We start from the raw sequence: 22,559 nt of genomic DNA, 5'->3' as shown, positions 1-22,559 counted from the left end.
CTAGTAGAGAGATAAGATTAAAGTTTGACCTCATTCCGTTTTTTCATACTGACAGGACTTTGAAATTAACAAGATTTGTACTCTTTTGAGTACTGAGAGAATGGGAATACTTTTCCTTTTGTTTCATTGCTAACTCACAAAATGAATTCAGGCCTAAAGGTGACCTAATAACATCCAACTGTCACAGGATTTTTTTTTGGGGTCACAAGATTTTTGTCCAGGTTTAGGGCTTAATATTATTTATACCTCATTTATCTATCATCATCAAGGAATTTTGAAAAGAATTTTTTACCTGACTTCTTGTTGTCAAGACTTTTTTTTTACTGTAACCAGTGTTTTGAAAAAAATCATTTATAAATTATATTACATTCTTCTCAGCTTTTCTAAGAGGAACAAAATGTTTTATCGAATACCAGGGGACTGACTACTTGGACATCTATAGAAGGTGTAGGACCAATTGGTAGATTTTTTTGTCGAAGAAGGGGAAGGATCATGGCATTGCTATTAGTTTCTGACTCTAACCTAATTTGGTTGCCATAGAAAATGAGAACTATTAGTAATGAAATTGGGAGCAGAGGGAGATAAACCTCTGCCTTGTGCTGGCTCTTTTTTACCCATCTTGGTCTTATTGGGACCAATATATTTGGGCAGGGTGGTGTTGCCTTCTCAGCCAATCAGTCAATAAACATGTAATTAAGACAGACAGAAGATATTCCCTGCCCTAGGGAAATTTACAATCTAAAGAGGAGAGATAACTTTAGCTTTAAGCAGGATTAATAGGAAATAATTAAAAGAGAGAAAGCATTAGGATTAAGACCAGTAAAGAATGGTTTCCTATAGAAGATAGCATTTTAGTTTGAATTTAAAAGAAGCCAGGGCAGTCAGTAGTTAAAGTCAAGGAAGGACTGTTCCAAGTCATGGGGGTACAACCAGAGAAAATTCTTGGGGGTGAAATGGAGTCTCTCTTATTGGTGGAATAGTCAGGATATCAGTGTTTCTGGATCCAAAGTTACACATTGGGAAGAGAGATGAAAGAATATTTGGGAAAAAAGCAGGAGGGAACTAGATTATGAAGGACTTTGAATGCCATTTGTTATTTTGTATTTATACCTGGAGGAAATAGAAAGCCATTGGAGTTTATTGAGTAGGGGGGTGACATTGTTAGACTTGTGCTTTAAAAAAATCATTTGATGGGGCAGCTAGGTGGCTCAGTGGATAAAGCACTGGCCCTGGAGTCAGGAGTACCTGGGTTCAAATCTGGTCTCAGACACTTAATAATTACCTAACTGTGTGGCCATGGGCAAGCCATTTAACCCCATTTGCCTTGCAAAAAAAACCTAAAAAAAATCATTCGACTATATTGACCCAAGGAAGGATAAAGACAGAGAGAAACTTGAGTTAGTAAGTCCCACTAACAAACTATTGTAAATTATCAAGGCATGAGGTGATGAGAAGCCTGCACTGTAGGGCATAGAGAGATAATATTGAAGGAAAGAAAGAATTTTGTATGAGAGACGTTACAAAGGTAAAATTGACTGGCAACTGCTTGAATATGGTGGTATGAAAGAATGAGGAAACCAGGATGACTCCTAGATTGTGAACTTGAGGGATGGGGGAGGATGATGTTGCTTGCTTCAATAATAGGGACCATAGGAGATGGGGAAGGTTAGATGGAAAGATATTAACTTCTGTTTTGGACATACTGAGTTCAAAAAGTCTAATGAACACTTTAATGGACTGAAAGGCAATAGGAGATGCAGGATGGTAAGTCAGCAGAGAATTTGGGACAGGAAAGGTACATATGAGAATCATTAGCATAGAGATAGTAATGAAATCCATGGAAACTGATGAGATAAGCAAGTGAAGTAGTATAGAGGGAGAAGAGGGCCCAGGACAGAATGCTGAAGGGCACTTAGAATTACAGAGCATGATTTGAAGAGGTATCTAGCAAAGCAGACAGAGAACAAGTGAGCAGATAAATAGAAGGAAAACCATGAGAGAATTGTTAAGGGATGTTAAGAAGTCCCCCGAACTTGTCTTTGTTAGTTGCTGTACTTTCTTGAAACACTTGGCCCAGAGCATGCAGGAGTCCCTGAATGTATCAAGGACAAAACTCCCTCAGCTGACATAATTTGTTATTTGCACCCCTAACTGGATTCTCTGTGTGTCCTTGGGAGGCAAGACTGGCGCTAGTCAGTCTGTACTGGACTGGTAAAAATGCTAGTGCAACTGGAGTCCTTTGCAGATAAGCCGACCCTCCTATCTTCACAATCTAGCTGTTTCCTAGGGAAAAGAATGCCACTTTTGCCATCACCTTGCTTCTCCCTCTTGGGAGGACTTATTGGCACCTTTCTTCTCCCATTGCCATTCCCCTTCTTTTCTCTTCCTTTTGTTGTACTTTCACATACAGACTTCTGAAGGGACTGTGAATTCTTTGAGTTTCACATGTATGTTCATTTCTCTTGTATTAAACCTGGTTTTCACTTAAGTCTTGTGATGTTGTGGTTGTCAGTTGACAAAGTGAAGTTTTGCAAACAAAAGAGTAGAGAGTATTCAAGAGGAGTGAGTGAGATTTTAAGGAGACCATTGTGGACTGACCCTTTCTGAACCCTGGTTCAGAAGTATCAGGATAAGAAAGAAGGGATGATGCCTCTGTTCTTTATGCTTCCTTCCTTCCCCTCATCTCCACCAGTTACCTTCTTTTCTGATTCTATAAAATTTAAAGGCTATTGGGAATCCATGTTGAGTCCCTGCTTCCTAAATCCACTCAGTTTTTGTTATAGAAGGTGGAGTTTAGATAATTAGGTGACTTCTGTACTCAGGAGGTCAAGTGATCATTAATACTAGGTGACTACTCAGATTAGGCACACTGGTATATTATTAACAATTGCCTCTCTTGGGGAAAAAGGTTATGCAAAACATACTTTTAAACTTAATCTGCATTATTAATATTTTCTCCATTTCTTTCTTAAATCTAGATTATGAAGGAAACAATTTAAGTCCTGAGTTCTAGCATTTGCCAGTTTCTGATGTGAAAATTTTACTGAAATTTTAAAAATCTATGCTCATGAGACATTTCAGGATGACTCTAGCCTACCCCTTTTTGTATTCTAGTGGAAGCAAGAGGTTTTGAAGGGAGCCACTACCATATGGGGGACAAAACTTTTTTTTTGACCAGATAAGGATAGTATCTGCATATTCCTTATATAGTTATAAATTAGCCTGAATATTTAATTGGGATGACTTTGTTGGAGTTATATATGTCATTTTGGTTCAGGCTGTTTGGTCAGCACAGTTAAACCTTAAAGAAATTTGGGATCATTACCCTCTGAGTCAGAAAGTGAGACTTTGTCCTTCTAGGGGTAGATGGGTGTAAGGCAGATAATAGCTAAAGAGCAAGGAAATAGGGGATAAATGGTGGATCATGGACAAGGGAGCTGCTGTTATCTCAGGCCCAGGAAAAAATTGCAAGAAAAAAGGATTATAAACTCTTAACATATTCTATTTATAATTTTTTGAATGTTTTGGAGCAGAATTACCACTTAAATACTTCTACTTATGATATATGCCTTTTTTGTTCCTAAAAACTTAATATTCTCACCTGCTCTTGGCCCAATTTCTATTAGATCCCTATAGGTTGGGGGCTGGAATGGTCTTTTTCTTGGGTTGAACTGTAGGCCAACTGGATGACTGTGAGACTTTCCTATGTGAGGGGAAGGGAGTGGGTTAATGTTTCTGTTGATTTACTAGCTAGTGCTATGGTCTTCATTAAGTAATTGGAAACTCAAGCATGCAACTTTCAGATACCGTTCCCCAATGAGTGTAGGATGAGTGGAAGAATTTTGTATCTTCACATTGGACATGTCAATTTTCATCAGTGCTTGGATATATTCCTTCAGTTAAAAATGAAATAATGCAATAATACTGAGGACAAACTTCTTATGTTTCTTCCATCTTCATTTTCTTTGATTAAAAGACCTACTTTGTACTTCTAGCACATGCAAGATTGGACTTAATCTCACAACATCATCTGTTTTTATTTAGTAAGAGTTTTTTGTTTATTTTGCTTTTATTCTTTTCCTCATTGAATCAGTTTAACCAAAATCCTGCTCATTTCACTTGGAATCATTTCATATAAGTCCAGGTTTTCTGAAAGCATTCTGCTAGTCATTTCTTACAGTACAAGAGTATTCCATCACAATCATATACCACAACTTTTTCCTTTGTTTTTCTTTTGTGACTGGTTAGCATGTCTCTTTTGAATTATCTGGTTCTCATTAGGAAGGTGCTTTAATGTTCTGGAGCCTGATGCCACCAGTAATATCAGCTGCAAACAGGAACATTTTCAGATATTCTTAGCTAATAGGGAATCCTTCTACTATTTATGCTTTGTAGGTAGGACATCTCTTGTGACACTGATGCACACCTTTAGTTAGCATTCATTACTTTGTTGGATGACTTATTTGATATTGATCTATAACAGATCACTGAACAGTTATTTTCATTATTTATTCATGGAATCTTAGACCTTAATAACTGTGTCATCTACAACTTGTTTGAAAAGAACCTTTAAAGGTCTAATTTTTTTCTTCCAGCTCACACTTGTGATGAAAGGACTTTGTAAATGTTTGTTTGCTATGCAAATATGAATTATTCTTCATTGCTAAAATTACCTTTTATCACCAGGCAGATTTTTTTTAATCAACAAGTGATGATGATGATGATGATAATGAGGATGATGGATATGATGATGTTTGTCCTTCATTCTCAAAGAAGACCATGACATCGGGGAGGTGATGCCATGACAAGTACATGAATTGGATTTGAGTGAATGGGCTGTGCTAAGTAACTGGTCTCATTTTCTCCTGGAGCCATCTGAGTTCAGTGGCTAGTCATCAGTCAGGACAACTGGAGATGGCCCGGGATGAGAGGTAATCAGGGTTAAGTGACTTGCCTATGGTCACACAGCTAGTAAATGTTAAGAGTCTGAGGCTGGATTTGAACTGCTGTCCTCTTGACTCTAAGGTTAGTCTTCTATCCACTGTGCCACCTAGCTGCCCCTTATCAACAAATAATTAGCATATATAATCTTTAATTCTCTTCAACTTTGCATTCATTTGACTGTGAAAATCTGGTCTGCTATAGTTTATGACAGACATGTCAAACATACAGTCTTCTTAGTATAACCTCAACTGATTAAAATGTAATTGAAAACTATTTAGTAAAAATAAATAAAAATGGGGTGTGGCTAGGTGGCACATTGGATAGAGCACCAGCCCTGGAATCAGGAGTACTTGAGTTCAAATTCAGCCTCAGATACTTTATAATTACCTAGCATAATACCTGGCTGTGTGGCCTTGGGCAAGCCATTTAACCCCATTTGCCTTGCAAAAAAACCTAAAAAAAAAAAAACCAAACCCTAAAAATAAATAAAAATGCATTAAAGCATAAATAGCATTGCCTTTTAAAACTAAGCCAATTATATAGCCCTTAGGAATACTTAACTGCCCCAAATTAGTGGTCCCATTTCTATTTGAGTTTAATATCCTCTGATTTCTGAAAATCTACTAGTTCTCTTATTTTTCAAGTATAATCTTTTTTTGTCATCTTTTCCATCTTTATAGAATCTTTCTCAGTTAATGATAACCTAAAAAATCTCAAATGCTTTTAAAATTGTATCACGCACATCTTGGTATATTTCCTTTGGTCTGTTTTTTACTTAAATTCTGTGATCACTTGCTTACATAATAAATTATTAGATAATAAATTTGAGAGGTCAAATTTAGTGATTCTTTTGTAATTACTAATGATGTCAGAGAAACACTGATGGATTTTTTCTGTTTCATTTCTATGTTATTTTTTTCAGTTTTTTAAAAAGATGATCTTGCTTAACCTTATACAGTGCTTTCTTAGACATATTCCTACCACATACACTTCCCTTTTCCTGCTTTCCCTGTTAGGTGAGGCAACATTGTTCTTTATCTTTTGTTTTTCTCCTTTGTGATATATTACTTATGATCTTGTATTCTAAAATCTAAAACATTGTTTCCCTAGACTGCCATGTCTCGATATTTAAAAATTGTCAAGTATTTGGTGATTGAAGTGATTTCTTGATTCTTTTAGTACCCTTCTTAGGACAACTGTTTTATATAACTTTATATAACTGTTTTGTGTCAGTTAAACTTTCTTGAAAAATATTGACAACTGCTATCTTTATTTTCATTTATTTCTCATTAAAAGAAATCAATTGACTTATTCTTTGCTTGAGCTATCGTATTATACACTGAGGCTTCTCATTTTTATCTTTCTTATTCAGTTTTTATTGTTTGTCTATTTTAACAATTTGTTGATGCTCCCATTTTGGAATGATGCCTACATTGATAATCATTGCTTACTGTTTGTTAAAATAGAGCTAGTTTTATTATTGTTAGAATCAGTGCTCAACCTGTACTGTGACTTTTTTTTGTTAGGGACACAAAATTTGCATTCTTTGACATTTGAAACTAATGTCATCCTTAATTTCCCTTTCTTCCTCTTAGCCATTATTTCAAAATTACAGTAGGAACTTGTAGTTTGAAAGCACCTCTGAGTGTGGTGCTTATACTTGAAATATTTTTCTCCTCTACAGTAGACCCAACCTTTGTTTGAAGATCTCCAGTGAGAAGGACCCTACTGCATTGCTAGGTAGCACATAATACTTGTAGATAGTTCTAATTATTAGAAAGATTTTCCTCATATGAAGCATGAGTTTGCCTCTTTAAAACTTTTCCCTGCTCCTAGTTCTACCTTTTTCGATTGTGCAGAACGGGTTTAATTTCTCTTTCACCTGAAAGCTCTACAAATATTTGAAGATAATTGTCAGGCACCCTTAGACTTTTCAGACTAAACATTCTCTGTCCCTTCTACAGCTTCTTGTTTATCTCAAGCCCTTTAATTATCTAGATGCTTTCTAATCTAATAATTTTCTTTATAAAATGTGGCTCTAATTGGGTTTGGTATTCCAGATTTGAACTCTGGGGGCAAAATGCAGTGATTCTGTTATTTCTACTTTTAGACACTTTGCCTCTAATAATAATGATGATAATGATGTTGATAATGATAATAACATTTATAAAATGCTTTTAAGGTTTGCAAATCACTAATACATAGGTTCTTACATTTGATAACTATATCATTTTAGCTCTCTTGGCTGCCATATTTCACTTTTGAATCAGGGAATTTGAAAATCAAATAAAATAATGTTTACTCTGAAAACCGTCAAGTGTTATACAACTGGTTTCCAATGAATACAATGAAGTTCATGAAGTGGTTACATTATTTGTATTTACCAAACATATGATAGAGTCAAGGTCTGGAGTCTGGTATAGCTGAATTTGGATCTGGCCTTAGACACTAACTGTGTTACCCTGCAAGTCACTCAGTTTCTGTTTGTCTCAATTTCAAATGGGGATAATAATAATAATAATAATAATAATAATAATAATAATAATAATAATAATAATAATAATAATAATAATAACAATAACACCTGATTCACAGGGTTGTTGTGATGAACAACTGAAATAATATTTGTCAAAAAGCATTTAGCACATGGGGGCGGCTAGGTGGTACAGTGGATAGAGCATTGGCCCTGGAGTCAGAAGGACCTGAGTTCAAATCCAACCTTATACAACTTAATAATTACCTAGCTGTGCAACCTTGGGCAAGTCACTTAACCCTATTGCCTTACTAGCAATAATGCTTGTTCTTCATTTTTGAAGATCATGACATCAAGGGGGTGATTCCATGACAAGCATGTGAATTGGAGTTGAGTGATGGGGATGCTGTACTAAGTCAACAGCCTCATTTTCTCGTCCAGTAGCCAGATATGAATCAGGTGGACTGGAGACAATTCTGGATGTAAGGTAGTCAGAGTTAAGGGACTTGCCCAAGTTCATACAGCTAGTAAGTGGTAAGTGTCTGACATCAGATTCAAACGCCTCTCTTCCTGAATCCAAGAGTAATGCTTTATCCACTTCACCACCTAGATGCCCCTCATTGCCTTGCAAAAACAAAACAAAAAAAAAAGCATTGAGTACGATGTTTGGCACATAATAGGCTCTATAGAAATGCTTGCCTCCCTCCTGCCAGGTGCCCCTCCCCACCCAAGTTTCCTTCCCTATTGGGCCAAACTAATGACCAAATTTTGTTTAAATATATCTTAAAATAGTGTGAATTAGAATACATCAGACAGCTTCTTGGGTTTCCTCTCATACTGATCAAATCAGAACTAGCTATGTAAATACTATTTGATATTGATGCTGCTTCTGTTAATTATTCCACTAAAATTCCTCTATCTTTTTTCCAAATGATCTATTGTCTAACTCATTTTGTATTTGTGAAATTGATTTTTTGGAGCTAAGTATAAAATTTTATCACTATTAATTTCATCTTATTAGTTCTGATCAAGTGTTTTAGCTTTCCAAGATCTTTTGGAATCCTGTCAGCTGTGTTATTCCTCCCAGCTTCATTAAATGTTTTATAATAGTACTATCTATCTATACTAATCTTTATCTAAGCTATTGATTAAAAAAAAAGTTAATTAGCAGAAGATCCCTGGGCTGCTTCACTTGAAGGGAGAAAGTTTGTAGTGCTGTAGAAAGAGCATTAAATTTGTTTTCAAATAGCCCATATACAAATCCAAATTCTTCTTTTATTCCTTTTAGCCTTTCTGATATATTACATGAAGAAGTCTTGACTATATGACTTACGGTCCCATCCAGTTTTAAATTTGTGACTGTAATGGTGATCCCTGCAAGTTGATATCAAATGATTGAAGACTATTCCATTTTATTTAGTTTTTTACTTAATTGTCCTATCTATGAACCTATACATTTTCATTTTGTCCTCAAAAACAATTAGACTTTTTGAAACACTACATTCTAGGTATAATATTGAATTTTTGAATTTTGTCCATCACCAAAGGAATTGATGTCATTATAACTAAATCATGAAGAAATAATGTTTGTCATCTTTATGATCATCATTTAATTTATTTTATGTTTACTCAGTATTTTTTTTTTTTTTGTGGGTCAGGCTTATATGACTTGCCCAAGATCACATAGATAGTAAGTGTCTGAGACTGAATTTGAGTCCAGGTTCTCCTGACTCTAGGGCCAGTGCTCTATTCACTGACCTATCTAGCTGCCCCTTCAATATTTTTTAGAATAAAATTTTCATCAAGAGTCAGAGTCAAGTTCATTGATCCATAGTTAGTATTTTTCCTTTCTTTTTTGTGGGTCTCTGGTTGTTCTTTTAGTTTTAGTGATCTTTGAAAGATACTGGCCAGTGGTTTGTTCTTTGATTTCCCTAGGGCATGCCATCGATTGAGGAATGGCTAAACAAATTATGGTATATGAATATTATGGAGTCTTACTGTTTTGTAAGAAATCCTGAGCAGTTGGAATTTAGAGAAGCATGGAACTCTGATGCTGAGTGAAGTGAACAGAACTAAAAGAACATTGTACCTATTAACAGCAACATTGTGAGATGATCAACCATGTTGGACTTAGTGCCTCTGAATAACTTAATGATCAAAGACAATCTGAAGAGACCTGTGATGGAAAATTCTTTCCACATCCAAGGAAATAAACAGTGACATCTGAATGTAGAGCAAAGCATACTATTTTCACTTTTTAAAGCTTCTTTTATGGTGACTTGAATTTACCAAGGAGTGCTAGATGGCTGCGTTTTATCTCTCTGACTATATATTCCATTATTAGGTTATCAACTCCTTCTTGTTGATCTTTATTCTAATCCTTGAATTCCTAAGAGCATTTTATTTGAAAGAGAAAACAAAAACCATATTAGAGTTGAAAAGTTGTTTTTTTTCTTCACAGATAATTATTATCATATCATCATCTCATAATAGCGGCTATTTGAAAAATAATCTTTTTGACATTATGGCTGAAAAATTTCTCCACTTTTACTGTATTTAGATTTACTTGCCAACCCTAGTTCATTTTGAGCTTGTAGTATTATTTTAATGTATTTCTGTTTCTGCAGTATCTCCCATGTCTGTCTTCTTTATTTTCTATCACCTTCAAATAATCTGTCACTACCATCTGCCTAGATTCTGCAATAACCTCTTAACATATCTTCTTACCTATCATGCCTGTCTACTCTAATATCTTTCAAATATTGCTTCCAGAAATGGGCTTCCTTTTGCAGAGATTAAAAAACTTCAGTTCCTCCCTTTTGCCTGATCAGTATCTAAGCTCATCATGCTCTGGTTTTATCTTCTTACCTTATGTTGTATATCCATTTTGCTATTTAAAAAAAAGTGTTGATTACCACTCTCTTTGCTTTCCTATTTTCATGCCTTTGGTATTGTGGAATAGTAGAAATAACAGTATTTTGGAGTCAGAAGACCTGGATTTGTGTTCTTTTTCCCACTGTTTGATCCTAAGTATGACAGTTAATGTCACTTAACTTCAATTTCTTCATCTATATAATGAAAATCATAATATTTGTACTGCCTACCTCATAAGAATATTATGATGGCAACCTGTCAAAAATTTTAAAATTCTATTTGCTCTTTATGATTATTGTTCACTCTGTTTCATATTCCTTATAACTTCTTCCCTTTTCTTGACTTTTGTATTCTGAGCCTTCTTTTAAGCTCCTGTCAACTGTCAGTTCTTCTATGAAGTCTTCTTTGATTCTTTCCCCAAACCCAATTCAATAACAGCCTTCCATCTCTTTCATTTATAGCGTACTTAGTTTTGCAACTTTATTGCAATCCCCATTTATTATTATTTTAATTTTATTTTTTTTCTCTTTTTTTTCCAATTACATGTAAAGAGAGTTTTCATCATTCATTTTCTGTAAGATTTTTAGTTCTACAATTTTCTTTTTGGAAAAGCAATGGTGTTAAATGACTTGCCCAACATAACACAGCTAAATAATTTATTAAATATCTGGGGTCTGATTTGAACTCAGGCCCTCCTGACTCCAGGGCTGTTGCTTTATCCACTGTGCTACCTAGTTGCCCCAAATCCTATCATTTTCATGCCTAGCTTCCTTCTCTTTCCCCTTCCCTTGATAGTGAGTAATCCGATTTGGTAATAAATCTACAATTATGTTAAACATCATTTCATATTAACCATGTTGTGAAAGAAGAATAAGAATAAAGGGGAAAATGGGAAGAAAAAAGCATAAAATAAATTTTAAAAAGTGAAAAAGTATGCTTTGGTCTGCATTGAGACTCCAAAGTTTTTTAGATAGTATTTTCCATAAGTCTTAGAATTGCCATTTGAGCATTATGCTGAGAAGAGCTAAGTCTTTCATAGTTGATCATCCTACTATGTTACTGTTAATTTGTACATGTTCTTCTGGTTCTGTTCATGTTACTCAACATTAGTTCATCTAAGTGTTTCCAGGTTTTCCTGAAACTGCCTGCTCATGATTTCCTACAAAACAATAGTCTTACAGAACAATTTCTTGCAGAGCAACATCACATTCATATACCACAATTTGTTCAGCTGTTCTCCAATTGATGTGTATCACTTCAATTTCCAATTCTTTGGCATCACAAACAGAGCTGCTATGAATATTTTTGTGCAGATTTTTTAATGAAATCTTTGGTTTACAGACCTAGTAGTGGTATTACTGGATCAAAGGACATGTACAGTTTTATTGCCCTTTGGATATAGTTCCAAATTGCTCTCCAGAATATCAGTTTCCACTTAGGAACAACTTTCCAGCTTTTTTTCCATCTACAAAACACTTTGTTTTGCAACTTTGTTATATAATCAAATTCTTAGGATTATAGATAAGAAATTTAAAGCTGCATTGGACCTTAGAAGTCAATATCATTTTGTTATAATTGCTTATATATTGGTTATATGCTTCAACTAGACTAGAAGGTGTTTGAGGGCAGGGTACATATCTTATATAAGCATTAACTATATTATCTCATAATTAAGCACTTAGTAAATGTTTGGTGAATTGTAGTTGAATATGTAATATTCAAGGTAACTTAAGAAACTATTGAGCAAAAAGTTCAAAACAATAATTACAAGTATTTTTCACACCCTACATCCCAATTTGTTTTCATTCATATTGGACAGTGTACAGTGGTCCTTAGGATATTATTTTGGACCAACTTTAGTAATTTAATATGCTTCATTTGATTGTTCCTTTTCATAAATCCATTAATGACCTAGTAATTTTTCCTCTGATTTTCCCATTATGTATCAAGCTTATTTACAGAAGAAATTTTGTGGAAGTTTAGGGTGAGAGAGTGATTAATAGAATTTTTCCCTGGAAGCATATTTAATTATGATACTGAGGATGTACTCTGCATGAGGTCTCACTGATGAGTAATTTCACTGGTATATAAATTTAATTAGAACAGTGATAAGGATTAGATTCAGGATTTCATATAGAGGTCTCATTCTAAATTATAGGGATGCAATTTATAGTTTTAGAGAGTTCACTAGGGCTGTGAAAGATTAAGTGATTTTTCTAGGGTTACAAAGTCATTGTGCTTAAATGCAGTTCTTCTTGATACCAAGGTCAGGTCTTTCTCTAATATGTCAGAAATATATTATAATCATTTTTACCATATATTATAAACATTTTTACCATAAAGCTTCTCTCAGGTATAGATGTCATTCTTTTCAAGGACAAGGATTTGGATAAGAATGACCATCAGCACATGACCGATTCTAGGAGAAGCATAGACCTCTCTTAGTTTCTTATTTAAGAAGACATGATTAGGATGTAGTTTTAATTTTATTGTCAAGAAAAAATTATGTTGCTTAATATGATTAACCCTTGGTATTTTATTACAGTGTTGGGAGAGGGATTGGCCAAGGAAGATGGCTCATTTCAAGCAGTGCTTTGTTGCATGCATCTTAAAGGAAAACTCCAAGTTGTCTCTAATGTTCTTTCCAAGTCATTGATGGGAGAGTCTTTGGTAAGTTGATGAGATCTATTTTCTTCTTTGAAAACTAATTTCCAGGGTGGCTAGGTGGCACAGTGGATAGAGCACTGGCCTTGGAGTCAGGCGTACCTGAGTTCAGATCCGACCTCAGACACTTAATAATTACCTAGCTATGTGTCCATGGGTAAGCCACTTAACCCCATTGCCTTGAAAAATCTAAAAACAAACAAACAAAAACTAATTCTTGCTCAACTTTTGTCCTAAGTTTATGGGACTCATTCCAAGGGTTGAAGTGATGATCTGACTTTCCTAACATTTCTCTAACATTTAGCAGCAAATGCTCTCTAAAAGAATAATTATGTAGGAGTTACTAAAAGAGGAAAACAAAACTAATACACAACTCATATATTCCAGTGGCATTTATCAGTTGATTAGCAAGCATTCATGAACTGTTTACCATGTGCCAGGGATTGTACTCTCCACTGAACTTATATTCTAATGGGCAAAACAATATATATGTATATATATACATATATATACATATATATGTATATATACATACACATATGTATTTGCAATATATGTATATATACATATACAAACATACATACTCATGCACATACACATATGTATTTGCAATATATATGTATATGTGTGTGTGTGTGTGTGTGTGTGTGTGTGTGTGTGTGTACACATATACCAATAAAGAAGGCAGTAGGCCCTACATACTAGGCACTATGATTTGTATTTATGTATACAGCAATATACATAGTAGATGGGAAGGTAAATTTAAGGAGTTCTTTCCTCTTAGAGCTTTGACACTCAAATGATAGAATATGTAAATGTTCAAGTTATGTGCAGAGTAGATGGGACTTAAGCTTCAGTGGAAAAGCAGTAGCAGCAGGAGGCTCAGGAAAGAGTTCTTGCAGAACATAGCACTTGATCTGACTCTAGAAAGAAGTCAGTGATTCTAAGAATGGAGGTGAACAGGGAGAACATTCTGGGAGGTGAGGATGGAGACCATTTAAGTCGAGATAGATGGTCAGTTCAAATGCATGGAGATAGTAGATAGAGTATTGCACATGAAGGACAGTAAGTAGACAAGTGTTCTTGGACTGTAGTGTGAATGGAGGCAGTCATATGCAGGAAGACTGGAAGGATAAAAAGGGCCACATTATGAAGAGCTTTAAATAGAAGAAAATTTATGGAGTAGAGACATAGTCACATACTTAGGCATCAGGCTATCCATTTTGGACAACTGAATGGAGGATGGATTGGAATAGGGAAACTTGAGGTAGTGAATTCAATTAGAAGCATATAGCATTGGGGAGAGGAAGTGAGGATATGAATTAGGGTACTGTCTGATTGGAGAAATATACTATATGGAAAGAAATTGCATTTAGCAAAGGACTGAGTATTTTTCATGAATGAAAGTGAGAAGTGAAAAAATGACTGAGTGGGCAGAACCCACAGAAAGACTGAGTAATACATTTTCCCAGTCCAAGATAACTTAGAAGTTCAGCGGGAAAGGTATGTTTCACCAGAACTGGGGGTTGGAAAAAAGCCCCAGGCAACGCAGCCCAGCCTAAGCTCAGGGATCAACAGAAACATCTTGAAGGACTTGTGAGAAGAATGTCTTAAAGCAGAATTAGCCGACTGGAAAAGGAGATTAAAAAAGAAGCTCTGAAGAAAATAGCTCCTTCAAATGCAGCGTAGAACTAAAGGAAGCTGATGACTTTATGAGAAATCAGGAAGAAGTAAAACTCTTCTAAAAAAGCCAAAAATTAGAAGAAAATGTGAAATATCTCATTGGAAAAACGACTGACCTTAAAAACAGATCCAGAAGAAATCATTTAAAAATGATTGGGCTCCCTGAAAGTCATGACCAGGAAAAGAGCCTAGACTTCATTTTTCAAGAAATAATACAGGAAAATTGCCCTGAGATCCTAGAAGAAGGGGGTAAAATGGAAATTGAGGGAGTTTACCAGTCACCTCCTGAAGGAGATCCCAAAAGAAAAACTTCCAGGAATAATATAACCAAATTCCAAAACTCTCAAGTCAAAGAGAAAATATTAAAAAGCATCAAGAAGCAAACAATTCAACTACCATGGCTCTATAGTCAGGATTACACAGGATCTGGCAGCAACTACATTAAGGGCTTGTAGGGATTGGAATATGATATTCCCGAAGGCAAAAGATCTTGGTTTACAACCAAGAATCAACTACCCAGCAAAACTGAACATCCTCTTTCAGGGGAAAAGATGGACTTTCAATGAAACAGGGGACTTTCAAACTTTCTTATTGAAACAACCAGAGCTGAACAGAAAGTTTGATCTCCAAGTACAGGATGTTGGTGAACCATAGAGGGAGTGGAAAAGAGGGACTAATTATGAGGAACTTGATGATGTTGAACTGTTTGTATTCCTGCATAGGAAGAAGATATTGATAACTCATATGAACTTTCTCATTTATAAGAGCTGTTAGAAGGAACATATATAGACAGGACGTAGGAAGGAGCGGAATATAATGGTATAATGTGGTAAAAAGATGGAGTCAATGGATGATATTACACATAAGAATCAAGAGAAAGCTTTTTCAATGGAATGGAATGGGGGGAGGCGAGGGGAATGAGTGAGCCTTTATTCTCATCAGAAATGGTTCAGAGAGGAAATATCATACACAATAGGGTGTAGAAATCTATCTTACCCTAGAGAAGGATGGGAGGAAAGGGATGGGATGAGGGGGGAATGGAGGGAGGGGAGGGAAGGGGGAATAGGTGATAGGAGAGGGAAGATCAAGGGAGAGGGTACTCAGATACAACACACTTTTGGATAGGGCCAGGATGAAAGGAGAGAGAGAGAGAGAGAGAGAGAGAGAGAGAGAGAGAGAGAGAGAGAGAGAGAATAGAATAAATGAGAGTGGGGAGGAATAGAGTGGAGGGAAATACAACTAGTGATAGCTAGTTGTTAGTTGCTCCCATGAGAGAAGCTTTGGGAAAAATATTGAAGCAACTTTTCTGGTGGACTTATGATAAAGAAGGCAACTCACCCCAGAAACAGAGCCATTGGAAACTAAACATAGACTGAAGTACATTTTTTTCCTCTCACTATTCTTGAGGTTTCTCATCTTCTGGGGGGGTTATGTTTACTCATAACAAAATTATTGTAATAATATAAAATAAATAACCCTCCAAAAATAAATTTAAAAATGACCGAATGACTGGAAGGATAATGATATCTCAGTAACAGCAAACTTTGGAAGAGGGTGGGGGGAAGATAATGAACTCTTTGAATTTGAGATGAAGGGTCGCATTGTTGAATGAGATGAATTATAGCTGTAAATTTCAGGTGAAGTAAGTGCAGAGAATACAAAACCCATGCTAATGCTTCCTTGACAGATTTTGCAGATTGAGTGACACCCTTCTTTGAGCTTGAGAGTTTGTGTTTCTCTGCCAACTTTTTCCATGCTGCTATAAGCACCAATATCCATGTGAGGTTCAAATGAAGAGGCTGGTAGCAATTTATGGGTTAGTTTTTAGAAAGAAAACCTCTGATTCTGTTATTAGATAGTGTCATATGATCCCTGCTCTTCAGGTATTCTTGAAGATTTAAAAAGTCAATTGATTAAGGTTTATGTGCCTCAGTCCTTAGATAGACCTTTCCACATTCATCATTGTTTTTTGACCCTCATTGGTCATGGATATAGGTGCCTATTGTCTGGGGAGTGGGAGAGAAGGTGAAGAGGTAGATACTATTATGAATTGGTTCTCAAAATTAACCTAAGGATGATATATGGACAGGTACATTTGGAGATGGGATCTCATAATGTGTTGTCTGCTCAAGTTAGATATTTATGAATATCTTGAGAATGATCTTGAAAAATATTTTATCTTTGGGGCGGGAGACATGGGGCACAAACTTTTGTAGAAGATGGAAGAAAATAGATTTGTTGATTGTTTTTGAGCACATTTATGATTATTCAAACATTTTCAAAGAAAATTATTAAGTCAATGTACAAGTAAAAGATCTTGAATTTTAGAGAATTATAAGTGAAATAATTTCAAAATAAAGAATTTGATATTATGAAGTTTTTATTATGATACATTTATTCTATATAACTTAATAAATCACTAAAACTAATATTTTGATAACTTATTACATCATTTGGTTAAAATCTTTTCATGCTATTAAATATTTCCACTTATTTTTGAAAGTATTACTCCTATAAGTCAATTCTTACAGTCAACTTTTTCCATTTATTTATTTATTCATTCATTCATTTATTTGTTTATTTATTTATCTGTTTATCTTTTTATTTGGCAGTTAGATTCACTTTATTTTTTCTTATGCTTTTTTATTTATTTACATATTACTAAAATAGTCTTGTAAGAGTAAACATAATCTTCCCCTCCCCCCACAAAAATAAAAAACTTCATGGGAAATAAAGTGAAAGAAAGAAGAAAAAAAGATGTGCTTCAGTCTTTGTTCTGATACTATCTGCTCTGTCTCTGGGTTAGATTATATTCTTTATCATAAGCCCATCAGAGAAGTTACTTCCATATTTTTCCACAGTTGCTGTTGCTACTTGTAATTCCCTCCATCCATTTCTTCCCAGTACCAGTTACTATATTTTCTCTCTCCTTTCACTGTGTCCCTCTTCAAAAGTGTACTATGGCTGAGTGGCACAGCAGACAGAGCACCAGCCTTGGGGCCAAGAGATCCCATGCCCACATTCCTCTCCCCACCCCAGAGACCCAGCAACCACCCGGCCCCGTGGTCCTGGAAATGCCACCCAATCCCACCACCTTGCAGAAAGTAAAAAAAGAAAATGTGTTATATCTGACTATCCTCTCCCATGATCTACCCTCTACTCTATCTCCTACATCCCTCCCTTCTCTCGTCCCCTTTCTCCCATTCCCTTTCTCTCCTTTTTTTCCCTAGATGTCTATTCCCTATTAAATATTTATGTTGTTTCCTTTCTGAGCTATTTCCAATGAGAATGAAGACTCCTTCATTCCATTTCACCTTTCCCCCCCTTTCCATATTATTGTAAAAGTTATTCCTTGACATTTTTACATGAAATATCTTAGTCTGTTCAACCTCTCCTTTCCCCCAGTACATTTCCTTTTCACCCATTAAATCCATTTAAAAATATATATTACATCTTCATAGTCAGATCTCTCCTGTGCATTGTCTATATAAGTTCCTTCTATGCGCTCTAAAAATGATATAATACTCATATGAGTATTAGCAATATCATCTTCGCATGCAAGAATACATGCACTTCATCATCATTAAATCCCTCATAATTTACCCTTCTCATTCACTCTCTTTATGCTTCACCTGAGTCCTGTACTTGAAGATCAAACTTTCTGTTCAACTCTGGCCGTTTCATCAGGAACTTTGAAATTCCCCTATTTCACTGAAAGTCCATCTTTTCCCCTGGAAGAGAATGTTCAGTTTTGCTGGGTAGTTGATTCTCAGTTGCATTCCAAGCTCTTTTGCTTTCCATAATATTATATTACAAGCCCTATGAATCCTTATTGTGGATGCTGCTAAGTCCTGTGTGATCCTGACTGCAATTCCATGATATTTGAATTGTTTTATTCTAGTTGCTTGTAGTATTTTATCTTTGACTTGGGAATTCTGGAACTTGGCTATAGTATTCCTGGGAGTTATTTTTTTTTAATCTTTTTCAATAGAAGATCAGTTGATTCTCGTGATTTCTATTTTGCCTTCTGCTTCTAGGATATCAGGACAATTTTCCTGTAGAAATTCTTTAAAAATGAAGTCTAGGCTCTTTTCCTGATCATGACTTTCAGGTAGCCCAATAATTTTTTTCTCCTGGATCTGTTTTCCAGATCTGTTGGGTTTTTTTTCAATGAGCTATTTCATGTTTTTGTCTAGTTTTTCATTCTTCAGTCTGTGTTCCAATACCACCAACTGTCGTGGGTGGATCACATTCTTTTTTTTTTTTTAGATTTTTTTTTTCAAGGCAATGGGGTTAAATGGCTTGCCCAAGACCACATGGCTAGGTAATTATTAAGTGTCTGAGGTTGGATTTGAACCCAGGTACTCCTGACTCCAAGGCCAGTTCTCTATTCACTGCGCCACCTAGCCGCCCCTTAGTTTTTCATTCTTTTGATAATTGTTTTATTGTGTCTTGATTTCTTACAAAGTCATCAGCTTCCTTTAGTTCCATTCTGTATTTGAAGGGGTTTGTTTTCTTCAGAGAGCTTTCTTGTCTCCTTTTTCAGCTAGTCAATTCTGCTATTTAAGGTATTTTTCTCCTCATTAATTTTTTGATTGGTTTTTTCCATTTGACCTAAACTAGATTTTAGTATGTTACTTTCTTCAGCATTTTTTTGGATCTCCTGCTGACTTGATTTTCATGTTTTCCCTACATCTTCCTCATTTCTGTTCCCAATTTTTCTTCTACCTCCCTTACTTGATTTTTTTTTTTTTTAGGATTTTGCAAGGCAAATGGGGTTAAGTGGCTTGCCCAAGGCCACACAGCCAGATAATTATTAAGTGTCTGAGGTCAGATGTGAACTCAGTTACTCTTGACTCCCAGGCTAGTGCTCTATCCACTGTGCCACCTAGCTGCCCCCCCTCACTCGATTTTTCAAAATCTTTTTTGAACTCTGAAATAGCCTGAGACCAACTTCTCTATTTTTTGGATGATTTAGATGCTGAAGCTTGAACTTTCTCATCTTCTGAGTATTTGTATTGGTCCTCTATTGGACCAAAGTAATTGTCTATGGTCAGGTTCCTTCCCCCCCCCCCCCCCCCCCCCGTTTACTCATTTCTCCAGCCTGGACCCTGGTTTGGGGGTGCTTCCTGAGCTTTTGAATATTTTGGAACACTCCTGCAAGGACCCTAGTTCCTTCAAAGTCTTATGAGAGGCTCTGATTGCTCTCCTGGTCTGTGCTTTGGTCTGTGGATGACCAGAAGCACACTCCTCTTCCCTGGAGCTGTGAGGAGGGTCCCTGCTCTACGGCAGTAGGGGGTCCCAGACTGTGACCAGGTTCTGAATATGGACAAAGCACAAGAGTCCTGTCCCAGGGCCAGAGGGGAGACCTTGCCAGTCTCCCTCTACCCCCTTACTTTCTGTGGGGTGAGTGCTTTGGCAGCTCCCTGCTGGGTGGCTCTGTAGGCCTGCTTTCATTTCCTGGGATTGGGCTGTGCTGATGGCTGTGGCTGTGTTGAGGAAGGCCACACTGGCCTAGGCTTTGTTCTTGCTCTGGCAGAGGTTTCCCTGCTGATCTTCCAAGTTGTCCTTGGTGTTTCCTGGGTTGCAGTTTCCTGACTGCTTCTGCTGCTGGAAGCTGGTGCTCCCTGGGACCCAGGAGCCTAGGCGCCCAGTGGTCTGTTCCCAGAAGAATCTGGGCTTCATTTTTGTTTTTTTTTTTAGTGTTTTTTTACAAGGCAGTTGGGTTAAGTGACTTGCCCAAGGCCACACAGCTAGGTAATTATTAAGTGTCTGAGACCGGATTTGAACCCAGGTACTCCTGACTTCAGGGCCAATGCTCTATCCACTATGCCAGCTAGCTGCCCCTTAGGCTTCATTTCCTAAGGAAATTGCTGGGGTTCTCTAAGAAAGTAGCCAAGCTACCACATCCATGGTTACTCTAAGTTTGGCCATGGTAATGGAAAGGGTGGGAGCCAGGTTGTATCAATCCCAAGTTTACTAGATAAAAGGTTCTATCAACTTGCCTATGCTGAGAAGCAAGTTTTCTGGAGTCCAAGTCAAATGCTTTCCTGGTCAGGGAATCAAAATGATGGCAGAGAAAATGTTATAGGGTGGGCTAGTGTTATAAAAGGCTGGTGAATACTTAGTCCAGAGTGATTAAAATGGTTTTTATTAAAATATATTAATAAAATGGCACAGCTCCTTCCTTCATGGTGGGAAAGAGGGCCTGTAGTTATCTTTTCAACAATTACAATTGTTTTACTCATTCATTTTCTGGAGTAGTGATTTTTTAACACTTTTGTGTAATTATTCCCCTTTGATAGCCTGATGAAATCTATGGACCCTGTTTCACTATATTCTTTTAAATCAGAAATTCTTAACCAGGGTCTGTGAATTCATTCTTTAATTAGTTTAATAGTTGTATTTTCGGGTGGCTAGGTGGAGCAGTAGATAAAGCACTGGCCCTGGAGTCAGGAGTACCTGGGTTCAAATCCGGTCTCTTAATAATTACCTAGCTGTGTGGCCTTGGGCAAGCCACTTAACCCCATTTGCCTTGCAAAAACCTAAAAAAAAAAAGTTGTATTTCATTATGTTTGGTTTTCATTGTAATTCTAAGTATTTTATATGTCTAATTACATTCTGAGAAGGGATTGTTAGACTTCATAAGACTGACAGTGTCATTCCTGATACCATAAAGGGTTGTTTTAAATGCATAAAATAAAGTACATATAGGATTGCAAAAAATCCCAAATTATGCTGAAATAATTAAAAAAAAATTGACATACCACAAAAAGTTCACTTTAGCCAAGGCTTAAGAACCTTTTTTCTATAGTTTTTAGTCATTTTTTAAACCAAAAGTACTTCATAAATTTAAGTGGCTTTTTGAAATCATCATCATCATCATCATCATCATTTTTCAATAGTCCATGCAATGAAGAAATTTAAAAATTATTAGGCAAAAAGGAGAAGTAAAAAACATTGCTTTTCATACTATTTGCTTCACTGAAAATTGCTGTGCTTTTTCCAGTTCTCTAGGAAATAATTGTTAATTATGCTATATGTGTTGCCATTATTGATGATATAGGACTTAATAGCAGAACAGGGATTTGAATTCCTTACATTTGATTATATATGCAGTTCATTTTTATTTTACTTTTCTGAATTGATGTGAATTTTCTTGAGAATAAATTTGGAAATGTGAGGCAAAGTTGGTTTTTATTCACTGGAATATAGCACATATTTACTTTAAATGTAGAAAAATTGCAAAGTACCTCAAGTTTTGTTAACTAGAATACTATTTGTGTAGGTAATAATATTGTCAGGAGGAAGTAAGGAATTTTCTAGGGTGTGTGACTTAGACATTGTGATGATCTTTTGTTTGTTCAGTCTGACTCTTGTCTATTTCTTTTATCAATTAGACAAAAGAATTTGAAAGATAAAATTTGTTCCTTTGGCTGAAGTTTTATAATAGAAAATAAAATGGATATTTAATGAAAGCATTTTCGAGTAAACTCATTTTGAGCCCTGAAAACTTTTTTGCAGAAGCATACCCAATTAGATTGTAGCTGCATGTATATAAAATTGACTTTTATTCAGAACTTTCATTCAAAATTATTTTAAAGGAAAAGTAGTTTTCTTTTGAAGAAAAAGTTAAGTATGAATCTCAGTGAAATAACTTGTTTATATAATCTCTTTCCTTGAAGGAAGGTACTAATGATCTTTAGATAAGAGTTGGATGAATTTCTTCCATGATTCTTTTCTGGAATACTTAATTATTTCTATATGTGATGTAAATGTCAGTCTATTAGTATATAAGATGAAGAATACAAAACTTTTAAGATGCTTCTCCTTCCCACCTTTCTTTCATAATTTTGGTCTATGTTTATATTGTTTTATCTTGGTCTACAGTGATACCTATTTTTATTTCCCATTTAAGTGA

At 35.7% G+C, this 22,559-nt stretch overlaps 1 protein-coding gene across 5 annotated transcripts in view; it reads left to right on the top strand.

Annotated features, from left to right (window-relative positions):
• Positions 1 to 22,559, top strand: part of HELZ (helicase with zinc finger) — a 321,547-nt gene that overhangs the window by 80,024 nt on the left and 218,964 nt on the right. For all 5 annotated transcript variants that reach the window (XM_074224754.1, XM_074224753.1, XM_074224752.1 and 2 more), the window contains exon 4: positions 12,837 to 12,961. In XM_074224754.1, the coding sequence (XP_074080855.1) occupies positions 12,837 to 12,961 (125 nt within the window). The remainder of the gene's footprint in view (positions 1 to 12,836; positions 12,962 to 22,559) is intronic.

The sequence above is a fragment of the Macrotis lagotis genome, chromosome 2, assembly GCF_037893015.1.
Source record: "Macrotis lagotis isolate mMagLag1 chromosome 2, bilby.v1.9.chrom.fasta, whole genome shotgun sequence".
Taxonomy (NCBI): Eukaryota; Metazoa; Chordata; class Mammalia; order Peramelemorphia; family Peramelidae; genus Macrotis; species Macrotis lagotis.
Note: the sequence above shows the minus strand (reverse complement) of the source record. Positions and strands in the feature narration are given on the sequence as shown.